Source organism: Kryptolebias marmoratus, linkage group LG3, assembly GCF_001649575.2.
Source record: "Kryptolebias marmoratus isolate JLee-2015 linkage group LG3, ASM164957v2, whole genome shotgun sequence".
NCBI classification, from domain to species: domain Eukaryota; kingdom Metazoa; phylum Chordata; class Actinopteri; order Cyprinodontiformes; family Rivulidae; genus Kryptolebias; species Kryptolebias marmoratus.
In genome coordinates, this window is record NC_051432.1 from 12,567,388 (window position 1) to 12,589,617 (window position 22,230).

A 22,230-nucleotide genomic window follows, 5' to 3' on the forward strand; every position below is an offset into this window, starting at 1 on the left:
CTGAAATATTTGGTTCCCCCTCTAAAACACAGGACAAAAATAATTTACCAACAACTCCTTAACTGTGTTTATTCCTCTGTATTATGATATTATTAGCACATTTTATTTTTAAAAGAATTATGTTTTTTAATGAGAAATATTTGCCCCTCTAAACAATTCTGTTAATAGATAAGTCATTATTTACGGAGACACAGGGGGAACCGTATCTGATGGGGGAACGGGGCTCGACGTAACACCAGCAACTCGAGCACATTACTGCCCCCTATATGTCAAGAGGACAAATAACACCTTTTCTGTTCAAACTGAGAACTCGCCACAGTGGCGTGTGTGTTGATCAAATTCACCCGCCACTTCAAATATTTACCCGCATTTGGCCGGTGGCGGGTGCTAATTTCCACCCCTGATCTAGACTAGTTAAATGCAGCTTGGTTTTAGAACTAAATTACCAATCCACCAAAGCAGGTTATGAATTGTTAAGTGATGACTTCTGCAGAAACAGTGAATCTTTGTCTCATGAGAGCTGACAGCATTTGATGGTTTGGGTGCTGCACACTACAGGGTGACCTTGGATGCCTAAAGTAATAGAGGACTCATTTTTATTTGAACTTTGATGAGCAATTTAACACAATGTGGATCACTTAAATAGTTGAATGTGCACATATACAGTCACTGGCTGATATATGACTCACTGCAAACAGTTTAGTAAATCAACCGAGAATGATTAAAGGTAACCGATTCATGGAGGTCTTTTTCCAAACATTGGTGACTTACCGAGGTTTCAAAGCAGCCAAAGCGTCTGCAAACCTGTTGTTCAGAAAAAGTTGGAGGGAAACCCTGCACTCCTCCAGTGCAGTCTCCAGATCTGTTCCAGGTGATCTGAATCAGGACATGAAAACAAACTGGTGTGACAATAAGTTTGAGAAGGTTTCAGTGCAACGTCTTGTTTTGATATATGTTTATCACCAAGTTGAATGAAAACATTATTATGTAATTACTACAGGCTATATTGATTCTACTCACCTTTCATCCTCACTATGATCTGGATCCACCTAAAATAAAAGTGACAAAATATTTTGTTCAAGCTTTCTAAAATATGCAATTCTTCTCCCAATTATGCTTTTTTATTGTGCCAAATGAAGCAGGATACATCCATACAGAGTCCAATAATGACAGTTAAGTTTAAACCAGGTGGAGCTGAAATAATTAATAACAAAAATCTATAATAAATGCAATATTAAGTTTTAGGAATTTACTGTAATTTAGCATCAAGGGAAGGTAGGAGTGTTTGACGGTTGAAATCTTCATTCTTCTGAAACTTCCTCTGCTTTACCATGAGTTGTTGTGTTTATGACTTTTCTTGTTGCAATACACAACTGTTACATTATAAAATCTTGAACGCTTAAAATAATAAAATGATGATAGTTATTTTATGGGTTCTTTGTAAAGAAATGAAGACTTTGCAACAATGTACAGCTGGACACTTCATGGGTCAAGGATGATCCTTACTGATTTTAAAGACCCCTTTGTTAAAATATTGTTTAGGTTTGTTTTTAAATTTAACTTATTTAAAATCCTCCCTGAGATGATGTATTTATCCAAATAAAGGATTAATTCAGATCGGTCCAGTTAATCTATATCAAATCCAGTTATTTGAGCTGCCTGTGAAAAAAGCAAGACTGGTTGGTTATTTTTTAACTCCGCCAAGGAGGTTATGTTTTCAGTAGCGTCAGTCTGTTAGTAAGATTTTGTTAGATAGATTTTGTTGGAGATCTGAATCACAATCCGGATTGTACAAGAGTTCAATGGCTGGGCGGAGGTTTGCACTCAGAGTGCTTCTAGTTGGTAACATCTGGTGTACAAATTCAGCAACCCTTCACTTGTTTGAATTTCTGTTTTTTAAAGGACAGTAAAATAAAGCAATCGTTTAATTAAGAAAAAAAATAAGTGACATAGATCATGCATCATATAAAAAAAAAAAAAAAAAACATACAAAACCTACCTCTTGAAATGAATCATTTTTCGCCTCCATTTGGAAGAACAGGGGGGGTCACACTGTGTGTTTAAATTAAAAAAAGAAGAAAAAAAAAGATGCAAGTCTTTCCCAGCCAACCTCTGCACCGAAAGCGTTCTCCTAATGTGCTGACAGATAAATCTGACTCCAGCTCCTTGTTATAATCTGAGAGGCTGGGAGTGGTCTGCATTTTGCAGGCTCAGCCCACAAGTCAACAAACCCTAACCCTACTGCCTTGCTGTTAAAAATGCAAAAACTGTTAAAAACAGTAATGTTTTTGCCCGTCTTTGCGTTCATACATCTATATGAACCATTAAACTAATTTCAATGGAACTTGCAGAAAGTAATCATTGGATGTACGCACAGCTACAGCTTAGTGCAACTTATGAAGACAGCCCAATTCAAGATGGCTGCCACAGCCTGCTGACCTTTAAAAGCACAACTCAGTCAATTCCACAGACATTGACCTGTCACCTGAAGTCTGATGTGGTGGCAGCTGAGACTGAACTCCAACAAATATTCTGAATGCTAGCAGATCTGTGCAAGATGCAAGATGGTCCTCACATGACAAACACAAAAACGAACAACATAAACTGACTGCAAAACGGTCTGACTTGCAGTCACCGGCCAAGGCTTTTCCTCAGTTATCAGAATTTGTTTGATAAAAACTGGGACATTCAGACTGCTGGTCTTAAAAAGACCTTGGCGGTGAGCAGAAAGGCTTTATCTCACTCTGTCCAGAGGTTCTTACACTCACTGAATACAGTTCTCCTGTAAGACAAAAACGATAATATAAAAAAATCTTTATATTGAATATTTACACACAAATAATGATCAATCATTATTTTCCATATTTCAAAAGCTTAAATAATCAAATAAACTCATCTCTTTCATCAATGAATCACGTTTTTCTTCTCAAGCCTCAGGAAAGCATGTAAACAATCCGAATAACTGATAAGAGGTCCACAACAACCAAGATTCACTCAAGTCAGAATGAACTTTTAAGGGAAACTCTGTAAGATGACACTAGGTCAGAGGTCAGGAAAAAGGGATGCTTCTTTATACTACCATCTACAATGGGCTGATGTACTCAACAGCAAGTGTAAAGTGTGATACATTGTTTCAATACACAACCCCCTCCAAACACACATAACGAGATGTTCTAATAAGAATTAAACTACATCTGTGTCTTAACCTGAAGTCTGGGCAACACAGCCTAATTGTTTGTCATCATTTCTACCCGGATCATAACCCGCCTATTACGCTATACTTTATATCACGTGACCAACTGTATAAACCATACAAATGCAGGTACAATAACTGGGATATTATGTTTCAACAACATTCGTGTTGCACTATTTAACCTCGAAAAACTTAAACAAAAACATGTAAATAGCCATGTGAGTGCACAAAGTGTAAGTAAAGAAGGCTAAATGTGACGCTTTCAGGCACTGCCCAACGAACGCCGTCCTAAAACTACAGTACCCGTCATTCCTCTCGCGGTTACGTTTTTTTTTTTTTTTTTTTAAAACATGGCGGCATCCAAACAGCCGACGGACTCGAGCTCAAGCGTTCCTGAATACGAGTACGCGGATGTTAACACCAAACCTTTTCACATCGGCTCTTTCAGGGAGGAATGGCTGAGCAGACTGCGGCCGGAGGACTTCTCCTTCCGGCAGGAGGACGAAGAGACGTTTGAGGCGAACTTTGCGGCGGAGATGGGGGTCGGAGCGGAAACCATGGCCGAGCTGAAGTCGGTCTGCAGGTACGAAGGACCGACGTTCATTTATAAATTAGGGTCACAATGGGTCTTACACGGGGCTTTAGTTGGGCGTTTTATAAAGACACACACCTGGTTTCATTAGGACGTTCTTCTGTAGACAGGTTCAGTTTTTTGTTGTTGTAGCGAAATTAAACATATTGAGTAACGCTGTGTTAAAAAGCTCTTAGAATCGAAGCTGACGTCCTGTGCTTTATTTTGTCCCTTCAGCTGTTCTAAACCTTATTAATTAACAGCTTAGACAACCAGTAGATAGAAACTCAACCAGGGGTCTCCAATCCTGGTCCTGGAGGGCCACTATCCTGCATGTTTTACTTGTTTCCCTGATCCAACACACCTGATTTAGTGGTTAAATTACCTCTTCATGTTCTGCAGAAGCCTGTTAATCACCCACTGATTCAAATCAGGTGTGTTGGAGCAGAGAAACAAGTAACACATGCAGGACGGTGGCCCTCGAGGACCAGGATTAGAGACCACTGATCTAAGCCAAGCATCTTGAATACCAAAATACGAGGAGTAAAATATTCAAAATCATCCTGTTTGAAAAACAAATATGGAGACAAATGAGCTAAGTTAAGACTAGTGATTGTTAGGTTATTAGGAAGACTCAGCTGCTGTCAGTTTTAGAAGAAAACACAAGCCATGACTGCAAACAAATGCACAGACTGGCACCACTTTTATACCAGTAAAAAATGTAGATTGTCTGATTATGTCTTGTTCAAACGATGCCAATTTAATCTGAAGCTGGTCCAACAGGGACTCTAGTCAGTTTGAAGAAAAAACCTGGAGAAATGTTTGCTGTATTATCTTAAATCATTAACATAAATTACTAACTTTGTGTGTGTGTGCTGGACCAAAAGCACGATACTGTAACTGTATATTTAAACTAAGACTGAACTAAAGATAGTCTTAGGTTATATTGACTGTAAAATGACTCATAGCATCAGACACTAAACTAAAATTCTTCTTTTTCCTCTCAAACCTCAGTTTTGGCGCAGAAATTGAGCTGCAATGTTAAAAAAGAAAAAGCCTTAATTTAACCCAAAATTTATGTCATTTAGGTTTTCGGTCCAATGCTTCTTTGTGTCTGTTGTAGCAGAGTATAATATTAATCTGAGATTCTTCTTGCTGTTTGTTTTTTTTCCCCCAGTCCCGACTCCCTTCGTTGCCACGGCGAGGATGAGCTGCCGGATACAGAAGTCGTGCCTCCAAACCCCAGGCTGAGAACTCTGATGTGCGACTTCTCTTCATATGTTGCAAATCCCTCTGTCTCAGATTCTTCAGTGACACAAATCAGCGTTTTTATTTTTTTTAATTTTTTTTAACAGCCAAAGAAAAAGAAGGCAAGATCAAACGACTTCTCATAACATGCCCAAGAACAGACATGACCTCTATGCCGATGAACTGGTAGGTGAATTCTGTCGATTATTTATTCTTTGTTGTAAACTGTTTCTTAGTGCATACACATCCTATTCACTGAGTAGACATAGTTTTAGGTATCATTTAAGTTAACCTAAGCTGTTTTCTGATATCCAGGAAAGATTAACTATCGGGAGGACACCAGAAACAGAGGCTGACATGATCCCAGAAGGAGAAATCATTCTGACCATCAACATCTACTTCCCTGCCGTTTTTGAAAAAGTGAGCATTCATCTGGTCTCGCCCTCTTTTTGCCAAAGCGCCCCCGATCCTTGGGTCTTCATCGTTCCCGATGATTGTTCTCTCTGTGGCTGTTCCCCAGTTTAACTACGTCAGACCCCACATGACTCTGCTGATGACCGGCTCCCACAGCCTGGCGGAGCTCAGGGACGTGATTTGCTGCGTCAGTGACTTGCAGGTGTGCGGCGAGTTCAGCAAGACGCCAGACATGGCTCCGGACTTCATCAGCAAAGTAACCACACACACACACACGTCCTGTGACAACACTTTGATTAAAAGTAGGCGATCATGTGACCAACTAACATAACCTAAAGGTGGCATTTCTCTTTGATGTTTCAGGATCATTTCAAATCGGCGTTCTTTTTCTTCGAAGGAGTTTTCTACAACGACATGAGATCCCCTGAGTGTCAGGACATCAGCATGTAAGTTTTTATATCTTGACTGAACAGCTTTAGAATTCCCAACATATTGTGTGTTTTTTCTCCTGAATCAATGAATCCAAAGAAAATATTCAAATCTGTCAAAAAAACATCCAAAAATCTTACAGTAAGAGACATGTTCGCATATTGTATTTCCCCTTTAGACTAATTTCTTTTACACTGTCACGCTGCTTTAAATAGTTGTATACAAATATGTATAAATATATAGTTAATAAACTCCTCAATAAACCTGTTTTGATGAGTACAGTTTGCTTTTGTTGTAATAAATCACAATGTTTCATGTCAGGATGAATCACAGTGAAACTGAACATGAATGTAGGTCTGTACTTTACTGCATTATGCAGTAAAATAGTTTTATTGGTTACTTTATTACCTCAGTTTGTAATATTAGAAGGCATAGAAAATAAAAAAGTGCACCTTCTTAGACTCTACATCAGTGGTGACCAATCCTGGTCCTGGAGGAACACTATCCTGCAGGTTTTAGTTGTTTCTCTGCTCTTCAGCAGGTCTTCAAGTTCTACAGAAGCCTGTTAGTCACTCATTTATTCATATCAGGTGTGTGAAAGCAGAGAAACACCTAAAACATGCAGGATAGTGGCCCTGCAGGACCAGGATTAGACACCACTGCACAGCATGCTTCACGTAGCAGGTTACAGGTTTAAAGGTGGTGAGAGTGCAATTAGAAAAAAAGACCACATAAGTCAGGCTTGTTTGGAAGGAATAACATGAGAAAGCTTCTCCTCTCTAAAAACAACATGGCAGCGTGACTTAGGTTTGCAAAGCTGCATCTGAATGAACCCCGAGACTTCTGGAGCAATGTTTATTTGGACAAAAGAGACCAAACTAGATGTGTTTGTTAAAAAAACCAAACAGCATATCAGCACAAACACCTAATACACAGCACGGCAGTGGAAGTGTGATGGTTTGGGCTTGTTTTGCAGCCACACCACCATCTTTGCGGTCACAGAGTTGACCCTGAGCTCCTCTGTTTACCAAAGTATATTAGAGTTGGATGTGGAGCCGTCTGTCTGACAGCTGAAGTTTGGCTGAATTCGGGTCATGCGACAGGACAATGACCCCAAACAGAAGAATGTCAGAAAATAAGAGAAGAAAGAAGGTGTTGCAGTGGCCCAGTTTTTTTAACAGTTTATGAAGGCAGTGTCTTCAGACAAGCGTACAAAGTCAGTGTCCCCTCTCAAATCTTGTTTTCTGAATTTGACTGCTTACCTTCATGCAGATAATACAGAGCCTAAAGCAAAGCAGCCTCTTCCTTTGAAAGATTCTGAGTGTAAATGAATGTAGAACCTCTGAACTCCCATTAAAATGCGTATTCCATGAATTCTGTACACCCGAGGTCTTTAAGGAGTCCACAAAACCACCTTTATAGTCATTTGTTCCTTCGTCACACTCTTAAATCCAGTTAAAATTATGAATGAGGCTGTGTGGAAACCTCATGATCTTTGGTTTAACCCAAAATGACCTGATTTAGTTTCAAGCCTGAGGTGACACTGATATCACTCTTTTTTTTTTCTTTTTCTTTTTAAATACCAGTAAGTATAATAGCAAAGTCATAATTTACAGTAACAGTAGAATTAAAAAATTTTTTTTTCATTTTGAGATCCTAGCTTTTTCACACGTTTGGAAAAAACTGATTTAAAAAAATTCTGTTAATAGGCTATTTATAATACAATAGTTTTATGTTTGACTTGAGTTAAAAGTCAGTTTTTTTTTTTCAAATTAATTTTAATTTAATGTTTCTTTAGGCGTGAATGTTGTGATCTGCTTCTTTGTGCTCCTGATCCAGCACCACTATCGAGTGGGCAAAGGCCCATAACTTCCCCCCGTTCAGCCAGGCCAAGATGGAGGACACTCGCTTTGTGGACCTGAGGGTAAAACTGGGATTCCCGTACCTCTACTGCCATCAGGGAGACTGCGAGCACCTCGTCATTATCACAGACATCAGGTTGGTGCGCCACTCCTTCTCGACACGCACTTCCCCCTCCCATCATCACCCGACACCAAAGTCAGAAGGGTGATGATGTTTTTGTCTGTGTTCGTTTGTCTGCAGTGTTAGTAAAATATCTGGATGGATTTTAATGATACTCTGACAAGGTAGTCATTGGGTGTACATCTAGAACTGATTCACTTTTGGGGCCACCACAGCTAATCAACCTTAAAGGGGACCTATGATGCAAAATTCACTTTTTGCATGTTTTTGTTCTTCCATTTGGGGATCTACTGCTTCTAGAAACAGTCCAAGTGCAAAAAAAAACATCCAGCTGTTTTTTGGCAATAAGTAAATGTTTTCTGGTGTCTGCAAAACGAGCTGTTTCAAAAACTTTGGGATTATTGCATCACAATCTCCGTTACCTAGCAACCCCAAGCCGAGCCCAGCCCCTCACCTAGCAACCCAAGTGGATTTCCGCCCACTTCATTACAAGAAGACCGTCACGTTTGTTCTGCTGGTTTTAACGCTGAACAATGTCTGCTGGAAAAGGAAAATGTTCTGTTGTCGCTGCGATATAGAACATGTACCACTGCTGTCCCGACCCGCTACCAGTCGGGTTTCGGACCCGCTTACTGCCGCTGTCCGACTCGACATATGTCGGTTCGGAACCGCTAAGTGCCCCTGTCCCAAAATCAGAATCCTCAGTTTGAAATAATAACGATATAAATGTGCGTCAGATCCGCAACGTTTAATCCTTCAGTGAGTTTTTATGTTTTCAGACGGGACACTGGGTTGGGGGGCGTGGCCAACAGCAGCTTATTTGCATAAAAGTAACGTAGCCCTAAAACCTCTCATTCTGACATGAGCTCAAAACCCGCAGAACTGATCAGATGAAGTCTCAATATCTGAGAATGATTTTGTGTATTAAATGTAATGAAGATGTTTTGTACGGCCCACAGATCTATCCTGACTCGTTCAAGGAAGCAGAATAGATCCTCTTTAACAAACCAAAAATGGCTACAACTCAGTCAGTTTTGCAGATACTGAGCTGAAATTTATTGTGGTAGAGTCTTTAGCATTCTTTCAGGGAACTAGTTTTTGAGTCAATGTGTTTAGTTATTATCCACCATTAGAGATCCACTTGTTACGCTTTAGCTGCAGTCTAAGGTTAACTGGTTAATGTAACATATTACCTGCCATAAGGAGTTACATCTTCAGACTAAAAATGAGTATTTTGACACCTAAATGGTCTGGTAGTAATTGTCTGGTTGGTGGATATGTTGCTTGTTTTGTCCAGTCAGTGATATGAAACATGAAGGGATTTTGAAATAATACAACACAAAGACAAAAACTGTTCGATAGGCGGGGGACGTCCTGGACAGGTCGCAAATCCATTACAGAGCCACAAGGAGACAAACGGGACAAGGTGTCCAATTATGAATAAGGGTTGTTGTCTGAGCTTCCATAAAAACTCTATATGATACTGTGCTTCTTAAACCACAAACTCAACAAGTACCAAGGGTTTATTTTTATCAACACTTTCCCGGAATCACCAGGCTCTCAATGAGTTTGAAGTACCAATGAAGGTTTTCAAACAAAGCGTCTCATTGTCAGACAGGATTTGACTTCTTTACTTGCCATTAAAGCCTAGGAGAGGGTGTACAGTTTGCGTAAACAGGGTAACCATACACGAAAGGAATTTCTGACATCACAAACGCGAGACAAACCCTCTGTCTTGTTTTTGCTTTTTTACAGACTGGTCCACAAGAACGACTGCTTGGATAAGAGGCTATATCCCCTTCTGACGCACAAACACAGATCCCTCACTCAGAAGTGCACCGTTTGCCACGTCTTCATTGGCAGGTGGGTCAAAATCTGGAGCTTTTATTGCCGATAACACCCAACTCCTTAAAGCTCGATGGGTCACCTCACGTCTGACGCTTTCCCAGGTGGCTCACGGCCAACGACGAGTTTGCGCCCAGCGACCCGTGCCTGTTCTGTGACCAGTGTTTCAGGATGCTGCACTATGACGCTCAGGGCAACAAACTGGGAGAGTTCTTGGCTTATCCCTACGTGGATCGAGGTGCCTTTAACTGAGGCCTTTTAAATCCGAGGTGCTCACATGTTGATGTATCGCTGTATAATACAGTAACGTTCTGTTTCAGTTAGAAATGCTTTAACTCAGATTTTTTGTTCTGAATTGAGTAACATTTACTTAAAGAATAAATGTATTTTTTTGCATAAGTCATCAAAGTCTCATCACTTGCTTTGTAGATTTCTTTGCAATATTTGTATTTAATAAAAGATTTAATGGAAGCAGCTCATTTGGTTTCCACTTACAGCAAATTGAAAGTTGACATCCAGTCCATTGTGTTTCCAGAAATTCAACAACAGCATCATTAAGATAAATGGACAATCAGAGACAAACAGCTTCCATATCTACCACTTTATTACTGGATGGTGAAACAGGTCATCAGACAGGAACACAAAAATAAATCTTATTTACATCTATGTTAAAAGAAAACCTAAAAACAGACACAAACATGGTTGAAAATAAAGCATTTTCTTGGTAACTTTGGCAAACCTTTTCTTCCTGTTTGTGCATCTGAATTAAGGATCTATGAAACATGCATTACAGAGTTAAAACAGCTACTATTACAGTTTACGAAGCTCTGCCAGCGAGGTCAGACTAGATTTATTAAGTCCAAAAGAAATGATGGGAACCTTAAATATTGACTTCAGTTGAAATGGGGGGGTGGGGGGGGGGAGCCAGACGGGACAGGCTGTTTCCTGTCAGCATGTTCATTAGCATCAACATTCAAGTACGGCAGATTTACAAACATTTTTTACTTCACACGGGAATTCAGTACATCCACAGCAGCTAGCACGAGGTGTCCGAGTACAAAAATAGAATATGCGGCGAGACATTACAGGGCGGGAGGTTGGTGCACTTAAATCTTTGAGCAGCAAAAGTGACAAAAAAAAAAAGGTTCTGAAAACTGGACACTTATTTTCCTTTAAGGTTGTATTAGTACAGCAGCAAATCTCCTCTCTGCAGGTAAGCAGAAGGCTCAAGTGGACTCCTCCTGGAGCTTCGAAGCACTGTGGTGACAGAAGGAGTTAAAGGCTTTAATTTCAAACAGGATAACAGAGGGCCACAGCTGGAGTATTGATCAGGAAATCCAAGAAAAACAAAAACTGATGAGCTCGTTTCATACTTGGATGGTGAAGCCTTAAATTAAACTTGTAAAACGCCACAAACCTTACAGACCGTAACAAACAGCTGGTGGATGATTTAGCTGTTTAAATGTCAGCCCATTTCTTTTCCCACTGTTTTACAGGCTAATGTTAAGTTTTGTCTACAGATGCAACATTTTGTTAAAAAGTACTGCCGGTTTGCTCCAGACTCTAAATCCAAAGCTTCCCTTTTAAGCTATTCCCTTGTGTTTTGTGTCGTTTTATAGAGACTAACATTAAGATGTTGTTTATGTACACCTCTAACCAGTAGACGGATTTTAATAAAACTCTCAAAGCAATCATTGGATGTACTGTGCATCAAAGTCAACCTGACTCAAGATGGCCACCACAGCTACAACTCTTTGCAAACACAAAAAGAACAAGAACTCAGTTAATTTGACAGATATTGAGGTAAAATCTGGTGTGGTTGTAGCTGAGTGTAATTCAGTTCGTGTGAGATTTGGGTTTAAAAATTCGGCACGCAAGGTAGTGGGCAACATGCACTCCTTGAAGGAATATTACCTTCATTATGTCATGACAGGCTGATTAATTTGCCGCTTTTGAAATAAGTGGCTGTGCCTCTTTTAAGTTGAGCAATAGGTATATTAAAGAAAATAACATTGTATATTGGCCATCAGCTCACTAAGAGTTAACATTAGTTATACAAACACCTATATTGGCTGAGCTCTAGTTGGGAAAAATCTTGTGAAAAAAAAAAAACTGATCATCTGCAGAACCTGTGGCGTACTTAAAAAGGGAAAAGTTAGCGTAATCCAAAACTACCAACTGGTGGCTGTCAGTTCCACCTCTTTATTTTCCTTCCTTGTTTAATTGCAAAAATAGCCAAATAAGATGAAATAATAAGTGTAGATTTGTTTGATCTAACAGGCCTGGTTTTACTAAACTTCACAGTACCTGTGATTTTCTCCAGCTGAAGCGTCTTCGTGCTTCTCCGCCTCATGTTTCTTCTCTTCGGGGCTCACGTCTCCGTTGGTCATCTTGTCTGGAGGGGGGAGGGGGGCGTTAACAGAGAATCCCAGACTCGGTCAGACAGAATGTCACTGTACTATCTGAACCACCACAGAGAGCGGAGCTCCGAGGAGCATGTGATGACGCACGCATTGCTCTGAAGGGTACTGGGCTTAACGTGATTTTCTACCGATTCGGTTTGCTTCACTCTTAAAATAAAAAAGAAAGACCTATCACAGACACGCCGACGCTGGTAAGACGGTGTGTGCGAAACGGAGACGTGGCTGCGAGCTCGAGTGTGCGCTCCTCCTGAAAAAGCCAACCACGAAGAACTCGTGACACCACCGCCGGAAAGGAGAGGAATCTGTAATTGGACACCAATGTCTCCGTTCCACGACTGGGTTTCGGCTGTGAGCTGCTGGAGATAATGGATTTATCGATTATGAGCAGAACTGCTTATGACGCAGCATCGCCCAGTTTAATCACTTCTCACAACAAAAATAAGTTTGTTACTACTAAGACAATCGAACTTTTATGAAACTAAACTTACAATTCTGCCATGAAAAAAACACATCTGATGATGTTTTTACCACATTTGCTCAAGAGGTTTCAGACAAAGTCATTCACTCATTCAATGTTTTCCTCTGCCTATGGCCGCTCCTTCTGTACAACTGGACTGACAACCACTGCGACTGTTTCCCCAAGTTGTATAAATGTTACTCTTTCCATTTTCTTCACCAACCAGTCTCCAGCAGCTGCAGCCCAGGGAGAAACTACCTTTACAGCGTCAGTTCTCCAAATAAAATATAACATTGAATGAACATCGTCACTTTTATCTATAGTTTCCTGTTTTTTCATAGTACAAATATAAAAATTAAAGACAAGCGAAAGGTTTACATTCAGGTTATAAACGTATAAAACTTGTCTTCTTGTATAAACAGTACCTGTGTTGCCGTCTTTGACATGTTCAGCTCTCTTCAGTGCTCCTTTCTTTGCCTCCTCATATTGCCTCTGTTCAGCTAAGGACTTGTTGAGCACTTGGCTGAGCACACAGTCGCCCTCTCCAACAAGAAACATGGTTTTAAACTTGTTGTACAACATGGTGGCCTTGTCCATGATGTCCTGGCTGGCTTTGAATCTCCGGATCTACAACGGGGGGACAAAACGATTCATTTCCCACTCAGCAAATGACTTCACGACTTAAGAGAAAACTCGGGTTCAGACACTTTCTGCCTCGAGGGTCTACCTTTTTTAATGTTGCAATAAGTTCACTGTGTTTCTGCAGATGCTGAGTTGTGACTTGAAGGGCGCTTATTTCATCTAACGCGTCCAAGCACTTCTTAATGTCCTAAGGAGGTGAGGTCAGAGAGGGTAAAGAAAAAAAAAAACCCAGAATTAATAGAAGAAACGTATGAACATGTTTAAGGCATCAGGGTTAAAATAAACACTGTGGAGCTGCAAATGTATCCCGTTTCCATTAGATGCCATCAGATAAATGTCTGGTTGCTCTCAAGAACCCTGAAAAATCACTCATAAGATGAGATTTGGGAACATTACTCAGAAACTCGGGGATTTGATCTGCTTTTTTCAAAGGAATACAACTGCATTAGTCAAAACGAAACCATAGAAAGGCAGCCACAAATCTGATGCATCTGATGTGCCTGAGCTAAAGGATTAGAAAAGCATCAAATGTTTGCTGCGTTAGTCACGGTAAAGCACCGTAAACGCTCATGTAACTGTGTTCTTTAGTTGCAGTAAACACAAGAAACTAATCGGGAACTCTTTGTGACACTTGTTGATCGTCAAGTTTAATAAAAATCATACATCTAATAGGAGGTTTTACTCAACCAGAATATGCTTGGCATATTCATTGACATTAGTACAGCAAAATAACAAGAAAAATATACTTTATATCTATGTGAACTTTGGTGTTGTTCCTCTCTAGATTTACTGTCATATCAGTGAAAGAGGGCAAGGATTTTGTTTGCACCGAGGTCTTCATCACTGTCACATGAAAGAAGCAGCGAGGGGAAAAAAAATAACCTAAATGTGACTGAAGTTTGAGTTATTGAATGTCCTTGCTTTCAAACTGGTTAAAGCATTAATACAAGCCAGCCTGTATCTGACACACAGAAACTGAAATACAAAAAGCGGAAAACGTCGTCAGTTCAGCTCCTTTCATAACAGATTTTATTCGTCTGTTTGTAAATTATAGAACGAAAATAAACGGTGAGAAACTACGCAAGGAAGAAAAGGTCACGTGTAGATACGAGCACGCTGCTGAACTCTGTTCCTGTGCGTTTTATACAAAAAGTGAAACACTGAAAGGAACAACAGAGTCTAAAAGGTTTTCTGTGAGTTTACTGCTAAAAGGAGAAAAACTGTCAAAGACGTATAAGATATATATTTTTAGTAAAAACTCACAGGGTTGTCGATTTTCAGGGAAACTTTGATTGTGCTGTGGAGTTTCTGCAGTTTTAAGTCAGTTGACATTTCTGGAAAAGCAAAAATAAAACAAAATTACTTTGAGTTTCTTAAAGAGAACAAAAACTTCACACTCATACATGTCCAACCAGCTCAAGTCGCTGTACAACATATTATGGTATGCGTTTTTGCGTTGGAAATACAGTTCCTGCCCTATTTACCCTTTTTCTTGGGTGCTGCCTCAGTTTTCTTCCCATCATCCTTGATTGGTCTGAAAAACAGGAAGAACCACAGCGTGTCAGAAATCTGTACTGGATCCATGGCGGAGGAATTATTGTAAAACTATTAGTGCTCAGAGTAACCACGACTTTGAAGAAACTTTACAAGAGAGCATTTCCCGTCCTCTAAACGCCTCACTTCCTGTCATCACACACTGTTCACCTTATAAAAGCTGAACATTTCCCAACATCCACAGTTATTTCACGTCCAGAGATATCTGGACACCAAAATTCTGATCACTAAGACATATTCAAGTTACATTTATCAAATAAAAACAGGCTCAAAGTAAAAAAAAAACTTTGAGCTTTATTTTATTGATGTCTGCTTCAAAAATATAAACACACATTTTGGAGTCTCCATAGTAAAGATTAGAATGTAAACAGAAAAATGTCCGACCTTTCTTGTTATTATTTTAACAACAACCCTTGTGTATTAACAGAGTGAAATACACCAACAAATCAGTAGCAACAGATGGATAAACTATTACCAGGAGGAAAAGCTACTGTATATAAAACTGTAAGTATAGTTGCATAAAAAAGTCAGTGAAAAATTTAAACTGTATGGACAAATTCCCTGTAATGTGTGTTCAACATCTACAGGATGAAAATGGTGGCTAATTATTATCTTTAATCAAAATGGAAACTTTTTTTTCTAAACTGAGACCAGAAATCCTTGTTTTTCCCAATCAAAACGTCACCCTTACGTCAGAACAAATCTACTTCCTGGCTCACTGCTGCCTGCCCTTGGCCATGTTTTAAATGCCATTCCTTGCAGGGTTATTCTCCTTGTCCACTTTCTCCTGATCATTCTGTCTTCAACAAACATCAGCGACATGCCATCATTGGAAGCATTAAAGGATGTGATTGTATTGGCCAGCACTGTTGATTTCCATGCTACGTCGCAGAGGTGCCCACTACCTTATTTGTACAAAAAAAAAAACAATAACTTGATCAGAAATATTCCTGCGACCTTTGTGTTATTCTCCCTTGTAATGCTCATTTCACTGTGTGCTGTAAATAATAAACTTTAAGCCATTTTTTTGGCCTTTCTCTAGTTCAGATGCTGTACTTAGACACATTTGAGTCTTACATGAGTACCTTTCATGTTGCCACCCACACACTGTAATAGTAGATCATATTTTCTCCCCACTTCTTGTGTCTAAACAGTGAAACTAAAAGAACCCAACAGTGTTTTCTTATCTCAGGCTCTTGCGGACGCTGGACGGACACTTACTCTCTCGTTTCATCTGCCTTCCACCGCCGCACGTCTTTGTCCATCTCCAAGTTGTGCAGTTTCTTCCTGCCTTTGTTTTTCTGAGACTAAAAGAAGACGAAACCATAAAAGCGACACAGTTAAAAAGGACACCTCTGGATTATTCAAAAAAATAAAAATGTCGGGAGCTTCACCGGTGGGAGAAGCTCCTCGCGCCTGTGTTCGTGTGAACGCTTGCCTCGTCGTCATCCGAACCAGAGGAGCCGTCGTCCTTGGATTGTTTCTTCTTCTTGGCTTCAGGCTCTTTGGCCTCTGCGTCCTTCCCTTTACTACCTTCCCTCTTCTTTCTCTTTTCTTCTTCCGCACTTTGCTGTTTGTCCTCTTGTGCCCTCTTTCTCTTTTTATCCGATTCAGCGCTGTCCCTAAAACAGCAAACAACAGAAAGTCCTTCAGTTCCTTAAATCTGCTGAGAACTTCGAATGATCACTGACACTTTCCTGATTGAAAAACCCGTTCAACAAACTTGTAGTAAAATCAAAGATATGTTGATATGATTGTCATCCTCTCAGGAGGAACAAGTTGGACAGTTGACCCAAGCAAACGTGCTCATATTCGTGTATTTACATTTCACTTCCTGAGCCTTGCTGGTCCTGCTGCTGGAGCAAAAGCAACTTCTCACTTTTAGGCTTTCTGCCTCTTTTTTTAGGCCCTTCTCCACCTGATCAAAGAGATGGAAACAGAGCAGGAAATTCAATTTTTGCACCAAGAAAAGATACGGCTCCAAATCTCTCATTTAAAAAAAACAAAAAAACCCCACAATCAAACACAGTACATTGAAAGGATCCATTTCCTGTTGAGCACACGATGTCTCCCTCTATGTTCTGACAGTAAAACAGACGGCTCGCCTACCTGCGGGACTAACTGGACTCGCCGGAGCGTCGTCTTTTTCATTCTCCTGGTCAGCATCGCTCTGAAAAGTATTCAAAATGCTTTAAAAAAACATTCCCTATAACCTTATTCAAACTAACTGTGGCCTTTGGAGAGGTGAACAGATTTAAGACTGCAGCTGACCTTTTTCTTCCTTCCTCTCTTGGGTTTGGGAACGTCTGTCAAATCCTTCGGAGCAGCACTCTAAAGTTTGATAAAATTCAAAGCTGTTATTACAGCTGATCCCAAATCTTAGCGGTTTTACTCTGCGATTTAACATTATTAAAGAAAGCAAGCTGGAAACAGACACCATTTATTTAAAGTCCGTCTCTGAGTTTAGATCAGCAGCACCCTCTAGTGTATGACTGGAGTAGTACGGTCAAGAAAACATTTCACATGCCAGTCTGCTTTTAAAATAAAGGAGGAAAATTAAACTTAATACTTACCATCAATTTACAGCAGGCCTGATTATTTTTTTTAGTATGTTAAAAAAAATCCCATGTTTTTTTGCAGTGTGAACAGGACTGTCGTAAGTTATCTTTTGACCAAATACAAAATAAAAAAACAATATAATAAACAGTAAAATCATGCAGAAGATGGGTAGAAAAGCAGGAAATGGAAAGCACTACAGAGAGGTAAAGCAGAAGAAACAAACAACAACAAAAAAAAAACACCACACTCTTGTCATTTTCATAGAAGCCACACTTAAAGAGGTGTGTTTGGAGCAGAAAATCAATCGGACCTAGCATTGTTGTTCCTGCTCCAGCACAACGAGAGACCTTTGTGCTTCCCTGATAACAAGAATCGGTTGACTGAAAAGCTCTCTCTTACAACTCTGCTCGTTTGTAAGTCGCTTACCACTGAAGCAACAAACCCAAACCCACCAAAACATCAAGCGCTGACAAAAACGTTGTGGCCCCGAACAATCAGAAGCAAAACCGCCGATTGAAAAGCCACCGAAGTGTAACATGCTATTCCACGGGGGGACGACGACAAGATGACCTGCACCGCTTTATGGCATCCCAGCATGCAAAGTACGTACATCCTGGCTCTGAAGACCCTGCTCAGACATCAGAGACCCTTCCTCCTCCTCCTCCTCCTCCTCCTCCACATTCTCCAGCTCAGCCTCACTTCCTGGAACCTGAATGCACCCAAGACACAGCATAGGACGCAGTGTGGTGGGGTGAGCGAGTCTTGAAAGGGAGAAAAGTCAGCGAGTACTCTTCTGTCGCACGCACCGCTTCTCAGCAAACAGGCCTGTTAATTTATTACCAAAGAAACAAGCTCTGCTGACATGGGAACTACGGCCGGCAGTGACACGTGACTTATTATGCCACAGACACACATTACAGGAAGCTTCGAGGGCCAGCTCAAAAACAACAACAAATAATAAAAAAAAAAAGGAGCAACACAGAAGTGAGTCACAGCAGCGATGCGAACGTATTTATTTACAAGGGAAGGATCACTCTGAGAAGAAAACTTACTTTGGATTTCACTTCTTTGTCAGCTGCCACTTCTCCTCCTTCTGGGCCGCTGTCTGAATCCTTTTCGGTGAAAGACTCAGGAGGGACCGGCTGGAAAGGAATGAATGAGACGTGACTGAATGAGGCAGCCGCACAAAGGACACGACAACGGAGCAGCTCTGAACATCTCCACTGTGACGTCACGGAGCAGGAAAACAACAGATGATGATGCTGGGCTAAACATGCAGCGATACACTGATACATAAAATGCTCCACAGATGCTCACTTCTTCTGCTGCTATTAGCTGATTCAGCTAACTACCTCTGCATTCTTTGTTTTTTTTTTCAGCCATCTATCTATCAAAATGTTCGGCTCATTCAGGAGATAGGTGCTGTGACTTTGGGGTTTGGTAACTTTTATACTTTTCAAAATATTTAACTTTGCTCACAAATACTTCCTCATAGAAATACACTGATCTTTTCAGTTCCTTCTCTGTTAAATCTGCTTCAGCAAACTGGCTCTGTTTTTGTCTTGTACTTTTAGCTCTTAGCCAGTGTTTTGCTACTTTTAGCTCCTTTTACCTTTTAGCTAGTGTCAGTATTTCTCTTCTTGAAAGCTTTTAGCTCACGTTTTGCCTCTCTGAGCTTTAACAACTCAGCTTCAGCTTTCAGGTCACACTGCATGTTCAGAGAAAACGCACTTCCTCTGGTTTGCAGATGTAATATAATGCGTTTCCAAAATAATGAAGCCAAGGCCAGTAGAGATTTCCGACTGAACTGGCACCAGTTGTAAAATTAGAGGTACATTTGTGAACTACAGTTTTCATTTTTTGTAGAGTTTGTTTGCAAACGGCTACAATGTTGGTGCAAAGAGGTCAATAACAAACTTGACAGATTTAGGCAGATGAAAACAGGCAGCATAAAGATCCATGAAGTCTTAAAGATGCGAGTATGTGGAAAACACGTACAGGCTCCTTGATTGGTGGTTAAATCTCTGCCCATTTTCAGCGAACTACACCCGATAGTCAGGCACGATACAAAAGTAAAGCAAACCCAAGTGTCCACAGATAAAACCTTCAGACTCAGTAAAGTTCAGAAACGGAGGCGTTAGAGTCAACCTGACCCCAAAGCTTCGAACCAGATAGTTATTGAAAAAAACAAAAAACAAAAAAAAACCTTTTTGATGGAGACTCACCTTGGGCGCAGTAAGCTCGACTTTTGGGTTGTTCTCAATCTCCCACAGTCCTTCATTGAAGCCTTTCCTCTTGTTGGGCTTCGCGTACTTCTCTTTGTTCGGCAGGTACGGGAAGATATCTTTCGGGCCCAGGAACGCTCTGTGCGGAGAGAGAGAGAGAGAGCAAGAAAGAATTTCAACGATGCCTGTAAACAGGAAACTTTCTGAAACCATGAAAAATGCAGCAAGAGTACGCGCTGCCAAAACAAAGGGGAGGGTAACTCTGCACCCTTTAAACATTCATGCGTTTAAAGACGCGCGCTCATAAGAACACAATAGCCTTCACAGGCGTTAAAAAAACTACATAAGGAAGGTGTTATCTTGTATACACACTTCATAAATATATAGTGTAAAAGCTGGAAGAATATTAAAAGTTAGCCTTTTCATTTCTTAACTACTAGAATCAAATCATTGCTCATTTTCCCCACTGAAACGATTACACGATCTAAGAACATGACTCCTTTGCCTCAGCATCCTTCTGCTTTTGTATTTAATGACTTTCTTGGGGCAAAGAGAAGACAGGGTTTGCACTGAAACATGTCTCCTTTTTTATTTATTTATGTTTGCCACTCATTTTTAAAGTGCTGTGTCTGAGCACGTGCAATGTAGACCTTTGAAACTAAAAGAGATGCCAAATGCTGGGCTGTTACTGACGTTTCATGGGTGCCAAAGAAGAAGATGGGATACTTGATGTTGGATGGCTTCACCGCACCATCCGGTACTTCATCGATCTGTTAAAACAAAGAGGAACTATATCATATCGGTCCACGTATTTCACTTCACCTGCACTTGTTCTGTGTTTTGAACTGAGCTCCAGACTTACTCTCGCGGGCCAGTGAGGATAACCCTTCATCTTGGCAAAAATAAGATCACCTGGCTTCCAATCTTCTCGAGCCATAACGACAAGCTGGAAAACAAAAATACAGTCAACGCGACTCTGTTTGAGCAGAACTCGCTTCGGGAAAGCAGGTTTGCTGAGACAAGATCAATGAAACGCAGTCTAATTGTCGCTTGCTATAGTAAGTGAAAGCAAAGTTAACAACGATGATGTCGCGCATCAGCAGACATTTTAGCTAGCTCCTACCTGTTAACTGTCAATTAAACTGCGCCAACACTTTCCTTCAATTGCCTACACTATATTTATAGGTCCTATTTTAAAAGCAGGATATTAGTAGCAGTTATGTAAATTCATTATTATTTAAACTGAAAAAAACACACACACACACACCGCTTCTTTTCCGCACAGTGAGTCGGATGCACGTTTTTCCGCTCCCGCGCAGGACGTCGTCGGACTCTACCATCACAAGACGGAAGGAGAGGGGTGTCTGTTTTCAAAAGCATGTTCCCACCGTTGATAGGTTTTCTAAAAGCGACTAAACTAAAACCTTTAAGACGCCACGAGATACACGTCAAGTGCCTGGTAAGTTGCAGTCGGTGTCTTAGCGGTGTAAAATGAGATTTGGGTGAGCAACTGTTTCAGATTGTCTTGCCGCTTCAAAGATCGTCTACAAAAGAAGACGGGTTGCGTCGGACTAAAGTTGACGATACAAATACGATTTCCTTAAAAATAAAGGTCACCCAACATTGCTACAGAAATAGACCAGAAACAGACCTACAATAAATCCACGCACCGTAAAAGGTACATTTTGGGTCAATTTCGGCGACAGGTGTAATGCAGCCGATACCTTGTTGCATATGGATAATTAAAAACAGGATCAGAGTGGGAGCTCTTCAGATGTTTGTTGCTCTGTCACAGTAGTGATGTTGATGATGCTCTGCAGCAGAGCAATGAGCTCTGTGCATCATTACAGAGTATTGCATGTTAGTGTCGTTGAGTTAGGGCGTCTGAATGTTTTCTGAGTTGCCCAGGATCAAGCCTAGAAGCAAGCAACAACAACACAATTTATTCTTGTTTAATCAGTATGTTGGCTATTAAAATTGGGGTTCCTAAGTCAGGGAAGTTCATGTGAGGCTGAAGGAGTTGGAGAAGCTGCAGCAGGCTGGAGCTGGGTCAAGCTCAAATTGTAGAGGACCACTTGTCTAGTTACTCCCTAACATATTTTCAAAACATGTATTAAAACAATTATTTAACAAATATGGGACGTCCATAGAGAAAAAAAAAAGACAGGCAACTTTATCTTAAATTGTGAACCTCCCATGCTATTGTTCTAGAATCTAGTCAAATTGTTACATGAATAAATCTAAAACCTGATGAGTTTATGGATGCTTTATTATTACATATATTTAATGAGCAGGACTGGAAAAATGGAAGAAAAGAAGAACTGAATAATAAAAGAGAGGTGTATGGCAAGCTGTTAGTGTATTACAGTTAAATAAATACAACACACAAAATGAAATATATAGTTTTTACTTTCTCTAATACTTATCAGCTTAGGCTCAAAACAGTTTTTTGCAATAATTTACAAAAGTCTCTTCATCACTAATAAAATGTGTGAGTTTAAAACGCACAGCGTAAACATTTTTCAATGATAAGATTAGTATTCAGCGGCCTCTAGTGGCAAAAAAAGGCACAGCAGCCAAATTCTAAACAAATGATGGCTTTCTGCCTTAAGCTGCATCAATTTAAGAGCACACATATCTGAACAGCCATCTTACATTTTGGTTTGGTGAATTAAAAGAGAAGAGAT

The 22,230-nt window shown here is 40.3% G+C and overlaps 3 protein-coding genes across 7 annotated transcripts in view; 1 reads left to right on the top strand and 2 right to left on the bottom strand.

The window, feature by feature from the left end:
• LOC108236031 (tetratricopeptide repeat protein 39B) overlaps window positions 1-3,748 on the bottom strand; it is an 11,593-nt gene extending 7,845 nt beyond the window's left edge. Inside the window, exons 1-4 of one of the 2 annotated variants that reach the window (XM_017416491.3) lie at window positions 3,620-3,748; window positions 2,000-2,052; window positions 1,021-1,049; window positions 772-876 (exon numbers count right to left, since the gene is read on the bottom strand). In XM_017416491.3, the coding sequence (XP_017271980.1) occupies window positions 772-876; window positions 1,021-1,049; window positions 2,000-2,029 (164 nt within the window). In that variant the 5' untranslated portion in view covers window positions 2,030-2,052; window positions 3,620-3,748. Of the gene's footprint in view, window positions 1-771; window positions 877-1,020; window positions 1,050-1,999; window positions 2,154-3,619 lie in introns of those variants that run through there. The other variant, XM_037974839.1, reaches the window with a different exon arrangement.
• On the top strand, window positions 3,527-10,086 carry snapc3 (small nuclear RNA activating complex, polypeptide 3). The gene is made up of 9 exons (XM_017420362.3): window positions 3,527-3,776; window positions 4,942-5,025; window positions 5,120-5,198; window positions 5,328-5,432; window positions 5,533-5,682; window positions 5,790-5,872; window positions 7,695-7,853; window positions 9,594-9,701; window positions 9,788-10,086. Exons 1-9 carry the CDS (start codon window positions 3,544-3,546, stop codon window positions 9,933-9,935), a joined length of 1,149 nt encoding a protein of 382 aa, XP_017275851.1. The 5' UTR covers window positions 3,527-3,543; the 3' UTR covers window positions 9,936-10,086.
• A 183-nt stretch (window positions 10,087-10,269) lies between these two features.
• Window positions 10,270-20,927, bottom strand: psip1a (PC4 and SFRS1 interacting protein 1a). Of its 4 annotated transcripts, none has more exons than XM_017409358.3 (17): window positions 20,811-20,927; window positions 20,406-20,489; window positions 20,237-20,313; window positions 19,544-19,682; window positions 18,371-18,460; window positions 17,929-18,027; window positions 17,031-17,090; window positions 16,869-16,929; window positions 16,584-16,677; window positions 16,198-16,381; window positions 15,981-16,066; window positions 14,690-14,739; window positions 14,469-14,539; window positions 13,291-13,392; window positions 12,989-13,190; window positions 11,991-12,078; window positions 10,270-10,940 (listed from the first exon to the last, which is right to left on the bottom strand). In XM_017409358.3, the coding sequence occupies exons 2-17, from the start codon at window positions 20,478-20,480 to the stop codon at window positions 10,910-10,912; spliced, it is 1,509 nt and encodes a 502-aa protein (XP_017264847.1). In that variant the 5' UTR covers window positions 20,481-20,489; window positions 20,811-20,927; the 3' UTR covers window positions 10,270-10,909. The 4 variants fall into 4 exon arrangements, with proteins under 4 accessions (XP_017264847.1, XP_024859565.1, XP_017264760.1 ...); XM_025003797.2 differs by having other exon boundaries at window positions 20,803-20,841; XM_017409271.2 differs by having other exon boundaries at window positions 20,667-20,840.
• Between the last annotated feature and the right edge of the window lie 1,303 nt (window positions 20,928-22,230).

Excerpts from the sequence above, each read along its gene's own strand:
- psip1a (XM_017409358.3), bottom strand. The coding sequence starts at position 20,480 with ATGGCTCGAGAAGATTGGAAGCCAGGTGATCTTATTTTTGCCAAGATG. Across the intron at positions 16,678-16,868 it reads GAGTCCAGTTAGTCCCGCAG|GTGGAGAAGGGCCTAAAAAA; the intron begins GTAGGCGAGCCG and ends CTCTTTGATCAG. Across the intron at positions 10,941-11,990 it reads TCAGCTGGAGAAAATCACAG|TGCTTCGAAGCTCCAGGAGG; the intron begins GTACTGTGAAGT and ends CTGTCACCACAG.
- snapc3 (XM_017420362.3), top strand. The coding sequence starts at position 3,544 with ATGGCGGCATCCAAACAGCCGACGGACTCGAGCTCAAGCGTTCCTGAA. Across the intron at positions 5,199-5,327 it reads ACCTCTATGCCGATGAACTG|GAAAGATTAACTATCGGGAG; the intron begins GTAGGTGAATTC and ends TCTGATATCCAG. Across the intron at positions 5,873-7,694 it reads GAGTGTCAGGACATCAGCAT|CACCACTATCGAGTGGGCAA; the intron begins GTAAGTTTTTAT and ends CTCCTGATCCAG.